Consider the following 12,602-nt stretch of genomic DNA (forward strand, 5'->3'; position numbering starts at 1 on the left):
TCATTACTACTTATCCTGGTATTTTATGGAAATTTATAAACCCTTGCTCTGAATTTGGCTCTGTAACTGGTACTATGGATGCAAAGATTATTTTATTTCAACCCATACCATTCTATAAAGTATTTGTGATATGAAAGCCCGAAGAAATATTCCTGCCCTGGATGAGCTTGCAGTCCTGATTTCTTTGCCATTTCCAAAGAGTCCGTTCTTATAATTCATGCTATTTATAAAACGTGTAATCTTGGTATATAATTATTTGGAACAAAAAGTAAAGCACATAATTCCTCTTGATGAGTTTTCATAATGGAACTCTCCTGTCTGGTGTCATGTCAACAGATATGTATCCGGCCAAAGGCCACCTGTGTTGCACTTGTCTAAACATTGGAGCCCATGATCACACAGGAAGAACAGTTCAGGTTTCTTCAAGTCAGTAGCTCTTTTTTCTCTGACATAGTAAAAAGGAACTGATACACTGGAAGAAATAGATATAACAGAAATTTTTGGAAATGGTGCAATTCTGATATGATTTTTAAAAATTGTAGACTTAGAAACTTTGGCTCTGGCTTCAAAGATTTGAACCCTTGGAAAAGAATATTTTATTCCATGAACTATAGTTGGGCAAGTTGTAGCCCTTTTCTTATAAGTACCGCGCGCTAACCGATTGCGCCACTGGAGCCCCTGTAGCCCTTTTCTTAATGTGTTCTTTATTCTCACAGATACAGAGATCCTTAGGTCACCTTAATTTGATGTATTTGAACATTAGCGCTCACATCTCTTAAAATATGGAGCTTTGGAATCCAGTCCTGGGCTCTTACCTGAATCGGATTCTGTATTCATAAAACAAGAGACATTCTGACCATGGTTCTAACCCTGAAGATGTTCAAGTCCATTTAAACACACACACACACACACACACACACACACACACACACACACACACAAACATTTTAAACAAGAATTATTGTCTTAGGTTGGCTTCTTCCAGAGTAGACCTTAAGACAAGGATTAGAAAAGAAGCAATTTGAGAAATAATCAAAAGAAAACATTGCTAAGGGAGTAGGGAAGAGAGATGTGGAAAGGAAGGCTGTAATAAAAGATTATTATAAAAAGGTTGACACTGTAGGCAAGTAGGGCTCTATCTAGCTGGGGAAATCTGGGAGACATGCTCAGAGTCATCCCTCGTGAGGGGTAAAGAAGTAATGTCCCACTTCACTGGTGATACTATTTACCTCATAGCGTTGAGCCATTAGTTTCTAGTTACTTTCCAATTTCTATCCATCTTGGCACAGCCAAGAGAAGCATCCAGAAGAGAATCATAGTTGCTTGAGTCTGACACCATTCTATGTCCCAGAAAAGTGAGTGTCGAGGGAATATGATCACAAATCATTTTCCTGTGCAAACTCCATCAATCCAATTTAATTCCTTGATTGCCTTTCCATATGCAGTGGTCAAATATAGTACCCCTTCTTTTTTTTTTCATTTTTACTTCTGTTCTAGAATAACCAATTATAGTTTCGACTATTGTAAGTTTTCTTCTGCGGCCACTATTTCTACCACATCCAGCATTCTCACCTCTACATTTAAACTTTATTCTGCATGTTTAGCCATTCTCATTTTTATTTTTGTTTGACTACATCCACCAAGAATAACCATTATAAATTAGAATAAGAAAAACAGAGTTATGCCTGTATATTAGCCAATCGCTGAGATCACTGTGAGCATTGTCCCTCAAATAGTCTAGGACTGCTATACCCCAGCTCTACCTCTTCCAGAGTTGTGTGAGCTTATAGGTGAGCCTCCTTAAGCTCCAATGTACTCATCAGCAAAGTTGTGCTAATAATAGAGACTTCCTAACTTCTTGCTCGGAATCAGTTAAGGTAAATATTTTGGAAAAATTTCTAGCCTATAGTAGGTGTTCAATATGTGTTATTATCATTGTTGTCATTATTTGAGATCATTATAATGCTATGCTAATTATTTTATATACTACTGATCACTTTGCCAAAAGTATATATTTGTAAAGAGCAAATGGTTGTGTCAAGATGACAGTCAAAATGTCCTACTTCATTGGTAATACTACTTGCCTCATAGAGTTGTTGCTGGTAGGGGAATAATAAAACAATATACCAGGTGTCCCCCAAAATGTAACAGCTGATAGCTAAATTTTTAAAATGAAATGTACTTTAATAAGCACTGCCTTTATAGTTATTCAAAGTGTGTGTATACACTTTTTAGGAACACCCTACTTAAGAGCCTGGTACGCAGTAGGCACTATACCAGGGGTGGGCAAACTTTTTGAATCGAGGGCCACAATGGGTTCTTAAACTGGACCGGAGGGCCGGAACAAAAGCATGGATGGAATGTTTGTGTGAACTAATATAAATTCAAAGTAAACATCATTACATAAAAGGGTACGGTCTTTTTTTTTTTTTAGTTTTATTCATTTCAAACGGGCGGGATCCAGCCCGCTGGCCATAGTTTGCCCACGGCTGCACTATACACATGCTTTCCCCTTTTGCTTTCCTTAAGGATATGTGCCTTAAGTCTGGAGGATGGGAGAGGTAGTGTTATGATAAGTTTCTTAAGCATTTTTAGAAAGCTGGCCTTCTTGAGTTCAGAAGGATTTGAAATCTACTGGCTCATGTGTCATATTGAATAGTTACAGTGAATTTCCAATATCCTTTCTAAAATGTGATGAGGAAGGCCAGCTTTCTAGAATTTGCTGTGCTTATTTCTATGACTCTCATCTTACAATCGGCATTTCAGGATGCTCTGCATGCTACTTATGATGATAAGCTTAGATTAATTGTTTCTATAAAATTTGTGCATGTGTTTTTGTCTTTTTTAGATTTAATTGTGGGTGCATTCGGAACAGGAAAAGTAGCTGTTTATAGGTATGTGGTTGGCGGTATGCAAATGTTTTTTTAAATTGAGATATAATTGACATGTAACATTATCTTAGTTTCAGGTGTACATAATGATTTAATATTTGTATATATTGTGAGATGATCACCATAATAAGTCTAGTTACCATTTATCACCACACATAGTAACAAATTTCTTTTGCTTGTGATGAGATTTGCTAAGTTCTACCCTCTTAGCAACTTTCAAATATACATACAGTATTATTAACTATAGTCACTGTACATTGCAAGTCTTATTTAATCTTATAACTGGAAGTCTGTGCTTTTAACCACCTTTACCCATTTTGCCCGTGCCCCACACAGCCCCTGCTACCTCTGGCAGCCATCTATCTGTTCTCTATCTATGTTCGTTTTCTTTTTTTATGTTTTTATGGATTCCACATATAAATGAGGTCATATGGTATTTTTCTCTGAATTTTTTTCACTTACCATAATGCATTCAAGGTCCTTCCATGTTGTTGCAATGGCTGAACAATATTTTGTTGGGTATATACTCCACATTTTCTTTTTCCATCCATTAATGGATGTGCTTTTCTAATTGTTTCAAATGCACTTCCTTTTTGTTATTGGTTTTGTCTTAAAGAGTATTTCCCAACTATTCATTTTGGAGAACATTTAGATGCTCTATTTAAAATTTGGAGACATTTTTGCTCTCATTTTTTCCCTTCATTTATCCCTCTATCTTTTTATTCTCATACCTCATGACCAGGCTTCCAGCCCCTACTAACATAATGTTAGTATATGAGTCCTGGCTGGTATTGCTCAGTTGGTTGGAGCATTGCACCATATGTCAAAAGATGGCAGGTTTGATTCCTTGTCAGGGCACATGCCTGGGTTGTGGGTTCAATCACCCATCGGAGTGCACAGGGGAGGCAACCAATCGATGTTTCTGTCTCACATTGATGTTTGATGTTTCTTCTTCTTCTCTCTCTCTCTCAAATCAGTGGAAACCTATCCTCAGATGAGGATTTAAAAAAAATAAAAAGAAGATATGAATCTTAGAACTTATAAAGTGAAACATTTTTGTTGTTGTTAGTGTATTTACATGCCTCCCTTGGCTTTATAAATGCATTAAAATGTGCTGATAGAGAAGGAATGTGTGGTGGGAGAATGTAACCATGTCCTCCATAGAAAAGCGAGGACACTAAATTAGGGAATAGAAAATATCAGGAATTCATAGCCTCCAATAGCAAGCATTGAACATCAGTTCAAATGTGACACACCAAAGGGCCATGGGTTCAATTCCCAGTCAAGGGCACATATCTGGGTTTCAGGTTCACTCCCTGACCTCTGGTTGGAGTGTGTGTGGGAGGCAACCAGGCAATGTGAATCTCTTACATTGATGTTTCTCTCTCTCCCCCTCCATTCCTCTCTTGCTTCCACTCTCTCTGAAAAGCAATGGGAAAAAAATATCCTCATGTGAAGATTAACAAAAAACAAAACAAACAAACAAACGAAAAGACCAAAAAATATATTGAAAGCACAATTATATAACAGACTACAGATAAATAAGGTAACAGAGTTTAGGAAAATTCCCAGTGGACCCATCGTTGTAATCCTGAAATTGTTTAAAGTAGTGTCCTAAACAATACTCTGCCCAAGGCACAGCCTCCGACCTGTCAGAGAAAAACCCATGCGATGCAGCAGCATTTCATGTTGTCATCTGAAGACTTGGAACAAAGGTTTAAAAATTGTCCTGTCCCCTTTCCCTGTGATTTACATTCTCATCTGGTTATGACTTTAATTGAGTTTATATTAGTCCCTCTCCTCAAACTTGGCTGCACAGTAGGATCACCTGGAAGGTTTTTTAACCTTCTAGTGCCTGATCCTGACCCAGTGACCCTAGTGATTTGCCTGTGTGTGTGTGAGTGTGAGTGTGTGTGTGTGTGTGTTTGTGTTTGTGTGTAGAGAGGGGGGAGGATATTACCTGTTTTAAAGCTCCTGGATGCTTATATTATATAATCAGGAGAACCACTGCTGTATATGAAGTTAAATCTGTAAAGCATGGCTAGAAAATTTGATGAAACTAAAAAATAATCAAGCAGTAAGGTGGATATAGATAGAGTGGCAGATCCCAGAGCAGTATTCCATAACAACCTTGCCAGAATGCTAGGCACCCACTCCATAAACAAAGCAGGTGTGGAAGGCGGTTTTCCTTGCCAGGGCAGGACATCCTTTATTTGTGTCCGCCAGCTCCCAGATGTCATTGTTGAGTCTGGTGCCCACCTGCTGAAGCAGTGAGGCAAATTCTTGACACAAAGGCGGGGATGTTGGCGGTGGCCTCTAGAAGTGGGGTGGGCTTCTGCCGATGGCTCCCGGGGCTCATTTGCATCCTGTGTTTTCTCTCTGCAGAGCGAGACCAGTGGTGACGGTGGATGCCCAGCTTCTGCTGCAGCCGGTGATAATCAACCTGGAAAATAAAACTTGCCAGATTCCAGAGTTTATGACTTCTGTGGCCTGGTGAGTTAGTCCATTCAAGTCACGCAGGGATTTTGTGAAGGAATTAAATTGGATAGATGGATTCTGTGGAGGTGCCGCTTCTGGGTCCGTCCATCTGGGCAGGCCTGAGACTCTGCATTTCTTTAACACAAAACTACAAGAGGTGCTGATGCTGCAGGTCTGTGCACCAAATAGGAGTAGCGAGCATAAGTCTTTAAAACAAAAGTCAAGATCTATGACATGATCCTTATCCTTTGCTGTCAATTTATCACCTGAAGGTGACTTCTCCAGCCTACAAGGCTCCAGGTGAGATGAGAAGTACAGGTTTGAACTGTGCAGGTCCACTTATATGGAGACTTGTTTTAAATAAATACAGTTGGCCTTTTATAACTGCAGGTTTAACATCTTCAGATTCAACTAACCATGGATGATGCACCCCCAACCACAGATTCCCAACTACGGATCTAAAACAGTTTCCATAAGCATTTGGTTGAATCGGCAGATGTGAAGGGCCAACTATAGAGTCAAAAGTTATACTGCATGGGGGTGAGCAACCCTAATCCCCACCTTATTCCAAGGCCAACAGTAGAAAAACATTTGGGAATGATCCTAATGAAACAAATCTTGGAGAACTCTTTCAGATTCTTGGCATTTTAAAAGAAACATTAACCAAACTGAAAAGATAATGAAATACCTTGACTTTTACATTTGCGTATGGTATGGATACCACTTTTCAGACATATATAACATCCTTTTTTTTCTTCAAAAGCCAAGCGTGGGTTAAATTACTTGGTTTCCTGTGCTCAAAACAGATGTCAGTTTTCTAATTTAGCATGTACCGTTAGACAGAAGGTAAACATAAAAATAGTGATTTTTGTGTCCTAAACTATATTTTTTTGTGGCCAAGATCTCATCTTTAGGAATAGCAAGAAAATTGTGGTTCCTTTGCCTGGGCCATATAGAGTATGGCTTATCCAAGTTCTTAAAGTGCTGTTTTTGAATCTTGTCAGTTATCCAGTTATCCAAAGGGATTACAGAATGGAACTTGATGGTCACACAGCCGGAGAAAATGCCACTTTGTTTTTAATATGCAGGTCCTCGAGGGTCAAGGTCTGTCCTACTGGGCAATGCCAGCAAGGTACATCCTCTGAAAAATCAACCAACACTTGGTGTGTTTGAGATTTGCCCTCATTTTCCAGAGATGTGGTCTAACTCGGTATGTTAGGTTCCTGAGAATGTCAGAATGTAGTCTTGACCCAAAGAAGTTATAGTATTTCCAGCCAATTTCAGCATGCTGGTGATGGCCTTTGGGTAGGAATTCATTCTGAAGTCAAAGCCTTTGAGGGTGGAGGGTGGGGGTGAGGAAGAGCCTGAGGAATTCTTTGTAAAACATCCTTTGCTAGGAGCTCCCCATTCTTGGAGGCCTGTCCTCTCCTTAACCAGCTTTAGAAAGTAGCTGGGAAATGCCCAGAGCACATTTTAAAAGGGTTTCAAACCATAAAACATAATGAAAACCTGATCTGAGACAATATGTGCAGGAACTTGGACAAGCTATGCTCTATATGGCCCAGGCACAGGAACCATAATTCTCCTGCTAGTCCTTACCCTGGAATGATTAAATGAGCATGAAATGAGCTGTGCCAGCTACACAGGCATGAGTATTAGAAATTCAGTATTTCCCCCAATAGTCCTGTGTGTTCACATTCACAGCTGAATGGACTGTATAGGCTGAATTTTTAAGCATATGTGTGTGGCACACTCTGATATAAAGCATTGTTTCAAATGAGATAATTTTTCTAAGGGTTTTTAATATTTTTATAAAATGTAAGTAGTTTTAACAGATGAGATCTGTTTGGTTTTATGAAAGAGTATTACTTTGTAACAAGAAAATGTCTTTTCATGAACCATTTTCCTGGTTGCATTAAATTATTATTAAGATAAAATGCAATTTGTTATGTGGGCAAATATAAAATATATGCCTTTATAATTATTTATTTTATTCTATTGTATATGTTTTCTGAAAGATGTTTCATTTTCATATTTAAAACATTGAATGGTGGCTCAGAGCATGAAAATTTGAAAAGTTAATAACTGGTTCAGTCTACAATGTGTTTCTCTGATACCTTTTAAATTTGTTCTAAGAATTTAGCTCAGTCTTTCTAAAATTGTTGAAAAACATTTGTTGATTTTCTTTTCTGTAATTTTGGTCTGTATTTAATATAACCTTGTATCACACATTTGAAACTATTAAGTAAACTTAAATTCAGAAATAGTTCTTCACTTCCATTGATGTGAATTTCTGTGTCTTTCAAACAGCTATGTAGTTTTATAAAGTACCTGCTGCTACTAGAATTTCTAAATTATAAATAAAATCATAAAATCAGCTCAATCAATCTTAATTGTTAACAAATCAGAAAAATTAAAACAATTTAGTAAAAATGTTACATATTATAAATTTAAAAGTTTATAACTATCCACTTTTCAAATCTGAAAAGAACTTTAAATATGCCTAACTTTATGTAAAATCTTATGTTTTCTATCAATGAAATAGGATTGAATTGGTTAAACTGAAAAATGAATTGCTACTTAAATCCTGTTCCACATTTATCTCATTCTTCCTCCATCATCCATGGCTATCGGCACTGCTGTATCACAGAAGCATTATTCCAACCATTACTGCATTGGGTTAAGACTAGTGTTAGAGGATTTGTAGTGGATCGTCCTACCTCTGATATATCAGAAGCACTATAGACAGTTTCATTTTGAATTTATGTGATGAGAATGCTAAGTTGATTTGTTTTTTTTTGTTCCCATCAGACCTATTCAAGCTATAATGTACCATGTTGACTATGACCATAAATCCTAGTTTGAAATTTTAACTCATTTAATAATCCTATATAATAAAAGGCTAATATGCAAATTGACTGAACAGTGGAACGACTGGTCACTATGATGCACACTGACCACCAGGGGGCAGATGCTCAATACAGGAGCTGCCCCCTGGTGGTCACTGCCTTCCCACAGGGGGAGTACTGCTCAGCCAGAAGCCAGGCTCACCACTGGCAAGTGCAGGGCGGTGGTGGGAGCCTCTCCCACCTCCACAGCAGTGCTAAGGATGTGCATTAGGGAGCTGGCCTAAGCCAGCAGTTGGACATCCCCCAAGGGCTCTAGCAGGGCTCCGGACTGCTAGAGGGCATAGATCAGGCTGAGGGACACCTCCCGAGTGCACAAATTTTGTGCATCGGGTCTCTAGTTAATAATAGTTTGCAGCTTTCTTTGATAACCAAGGACTTCCAAAAAAGTTGGACACAGAAAGAAGTTCCAATTTTGAAAGGCAGAGCTACTAAGAAATTCAACGATGCAATTAACTATTCCTCTTCCCTGAATATATCTAATTGAAGTAGAAGTGGGCTGGAATTTGTGATTTCTCTGGGAAAGTGGTAAAAATGCTATAATAATGGAGAAATCTCAGGAAACTCTTGGCTTAATGGCATATGGCAAATTATTTACCCTGAAGGGAAACATTGACTGAGGTCACGGGAGATAGATGAATCCCAGATGTGACACATTTTCATTAGGTTTGACACAGGAAGCTGACACATAATTAAAGTATGATTAGGGATTATTTATTCCTTTTGGGTTCTGCAGAAATATTCTAATTATACTATGTATTTTACTAGCAAAAATGTTATAACTGTCATTAAATCATATTTAAGTATTTTCTTATATTTTCACTTTCTTAGAAATGTGAAAAAGCCCCATCTCAAAGGCTGGCTGTCAGGGCTTGACATTTGTCAGGTGGGAGGTGAGCACATTCAGCCAAGGCAGGCAGAGTCAACTGGCTGTTTCCTATTCCTTCCATGGCCGCAGAACAGGCCCAAGTGCAGGTCATCCTACAAACCGTGGCAGACGCCTCTCTGGATTATGTTCAGGAAAAACTATAAAGTGTCTCTTTTGCACATATACCCTCTTTTTAGCATCTTTGTATGCCGATATTGTGCCTACCAGGCTTGAAACAGCCACTCTATGCTCCTTATGTTCTTTCTCTTGCCATTCCCTCTCCCAGTGTATCTGCCTCAACTTGTACCCCACCCCTAGCAAGTTACCACCGAGTTTCTCTCTTCTTCCCAGCAGAGTGGGGATGAAGGTTAATCTCCCCATGGTGCTCCATGCCTTTTAGGACCAAATCCAAGTTCTTTAACATGACTTTCAGGGCCTTGTTCCTTCCCAATCTTTAACATCTTGCTCTAATGCACCAACCACACCAAATTTCTTCAGGTTCTTCAAATGGGGTCAAGTTCTTGCTCATCTCCAGGCTCTACCACTAGCTGTTCCCCTGATGTCCTGCTCAATTCTTCACCCTCTGGCACATGGAGATAATCATTTATTGAATACAGGCAGCAAGCAATTGATTAAACAACCCATTGATTAAATCAGATAACCTCACCAGTCTTAATTATATTAGTGCTAAGGCCAACTGGTAGGATATGTGTATATTTTATATGTATATTTACTTTTTAGTTGTATGTGTATAATAAGTGAAGTATAGAGGAAAACGGTGTATTTATCTATCTAGGGTGAGTTAAGGGAAGAGTTGTACTTCAGATTCAAAACTTTATTAACCAACAAATTATTGACTATTATTTTCCATAGCTTTTCCTTAAGAGTATGTGCATCTGTAGAAGGCCAGAGCATTCCAAACACAATAGGTGAGAGTGTTTTCTTTTTTATACTCCTATAGTATACTAAGAAAAGTCAACCGTAAGCATTTCTCTGTGCAGACCTCATAGAACTTTTAATGAGCCCTTTGGTAATACCAAGGTTCCTAGTGTATATATGGAGCCCTCTTTATAAACATTACTCAAATAATTGGTATTAATATTATCTAGAAAAGCAGAAATAATTGTGTGAGGGTGTTTCCTGGGCTCAGGGCTGGTGCTACTCACCCACCTCCTCACCTTGTGGAAGTTCTATTTCTTTTTCTGAAGGAACTTCAAATGCGCTAAAGATGTTTTGAAATTCATGCAAGTGGGGGCTTAAAGAGATGATAAGAGAGGAAGAGAATCAAGATGTTTTCTTCGTATGAGCCCAAGGGAACTCATAGATTCTGCCAACCTCATGAAAAAAACATGATTTGTGTAAAAAACAAGTTTTTTTTAGCATGGGGAGTATTTCCTAAAATTTTTCTCAGCTCCTCTATTGTTTTTGATCCCAACTATGAAAAAAAAAGTTTTCTACATAAGCAAATTGAACTAGGAACTCATACCTCTGCTAAAGCACTGAATTCACCAAATACTTTTCCTCTCCTGATTATATTTACTTTATTTCTGTCCTTTAGGCCTGACCGCCGAGGTGCAGTTAGATTCCCTGAAACAAAAAGGTGCCATTAAACGCACACTCTTCCTTGACAACCATCAGTCACATTTCATCTTCCCTCTCGTGATAAAGCAGCAGAAATCCCACCAGTGCCAGGACTTTATGGTTTACCTGCGAGTAAGTGTTCCAGAATCACCTTTCTGGCCTCTCACATTCAGAACCACATTCCAACCACTTTTTTTTTTTCATTTAACCATCAACCTTGTCCACATCATTTTCATTTTATTGGAGGAAACTTTATTTTAAGGCTGCACTCCGGTCTTGAGCCTCACTTCCTTCCACTAACCCAACGATATGTTGCTATTAATTCTCATGGTTTCTTTTTGTTTTGTTCACAATCTTGATAATAGCACTAACTCAGGTGGTTTTCATTTGTAACTGCCTCCCCTGAAAAATAACATAATTTATTTGAATTTTTCTCCTACATGAGTATGTTTAGCCAGATTTTATCAATGTGCATTTAAGAGCCAACTCAGGAAAACATTTAAGGATTCAAAGCCTTTATTAAGAGTCATTTATAATTATATATTTAAAGCAGTGGATTTTTACCAATAACTCCAAACCTACCGTGAAATTTAAAAAGCCAAAATATTTATCATACAATTATTTCATCTTCTCATAAGTTGTGAGGTTATTATTCTTTCTTATTTCATCTCCTCCTTTAATGGACTTAGTGAGGGGAAATCTGGTGAAGGCAAAGTTTACAAACAGGTCTGGAAAGCTGGGCGCATGACCCTGGGGTCTCATTATGACCTTGACTGGCACATAATTGAAGGGTGGCATGTTCACCACAGGGAGTAAGGTGTTCCGTGTGCTCAGGGCTTGCTGCTGATGCTACTCACTCACCTCCTCAGGGAGTTCTATTTCTTTTTCTGAAGGAACTTCAAATGTTCTGAAAGTGTTTTGAAGTTCATGCAAGTGGAGGCTTAAAGAGATGATAAGAAAGGAAGAGAATCATGATATTTTCTTCCTGTGAGCCCAACAGAACTCATAGATTGTGCCAACCTCATGGAAATATAAATCCCAATTTGCAAAACTTTAAATATTTATTACATATATAAGTATGATCTTTTTAACTTTGCAATATGGCCAACCTATGTGAGTTTTGAAGATCTGGAGACCCTGAAGATTACCTCTAGAAGCATGTATTTCAATGAAGCCACTGCTCTAAATGAATCATCTCTGAACACATATTAATCAAGCTATATTAATAGTCAGTGAGTACTTAAGCTCATGATGGTGATGATTACTTCATCATTCACTTTCGCTGACTGAAGTCCAGTGCCTTTCACAGACTATCCTGCAGCTGATTCACAGAGCCTTCCTTGACTCTGTCATTATTTTTCCCAGGATGAAACTGAATTCCGAGATAAATTATCTCCAATCAACATTAGTTTGAATTACAGTTTGGATGAATCCACCTTTAAAGAAGGCCTGGAAGTGAAACCAATATTGAACCACTACAGGGAAAATGTTGTTACTGAACAGGTAGGTCCTTGACGGTCTTCATATTCTCAGTCAGGCCCTGGGCATAGCTTCTATGACCTTAAGATGAAACGTAGTCCCTTTTGTCTCATTCCTGCGCACAAAGATATAACATTTGGGTGATTTTTCTAACAGGTTTCCTGAAACACTGCATCATTGTGTTTTCAGAAGCCCATCCCCTTGTGCAACCAAGATTTAATATGTTCAAAATGTGGCTGTAATGGAAGCAATACAGTCTGTAATTCTCAAAACATTGCCAGACTCACATTCTTTACAGACATTTCAGAATGAATTGGAATCGGGCTATTATGTAAACTGGCCTCTATTGGGAGGTCACTGCTGAACACGGGCTTCTAGCTGGGTAGAATCGTGCCTAGT

General features: G+C 38.4%; 1 protein-coding gene across 1 annotated transcript in view; it reads left to right on the forward strand.

Annotated features, from left to right (window-relative positions):
- ITGA8 (integrin subunit alpha 8) overlaps positions 1-12,602 on the forward strand; it is a 197,194-nt gene that overhangs the window by 124,935 nt on the left and 59,657 nt on the right. The window contains exons 14-18 of the mRNA XM_070428533.1: positions 2,849-2,894; positions 5,277-5,384; positions 10,017-10,072; positions 10,702-10,856; positions 12,090-12,227. Coding sequence (XP_070284634.1) covers positions 2,849-2,894; positions 5,277-5,384; positions 10,017-10,072; positions 10,702-10,856; positions 12,090-12,227 — 503 coding nt within the window. The remainder of the gene's footprint in view (positions 1-2,848; positions 2,895-5,276; positions 5,385-10,016; positions 10,073-10,701; positions 10,857-12,089; positions 12,228-12,602) is intronic.

The sequence above is a fragment of the Myotis yumanensis genome, unplaced genomic scaffold (genome assembly GCF_028538775.1).
Source record: "Myotis yumanensis isolate MYYU_CA2020_CCGP unplaced genomic scaffold, mMyoYum1.0.hap1 SCAF_1, whole genome shotgun sequence".
Taxonomy (NCBI): Eukaryota; Metazoa; Chordata; class Mammalia; order Chiroptera; family Vespertilionidae; genus Myotis; species Myotis yumanensis.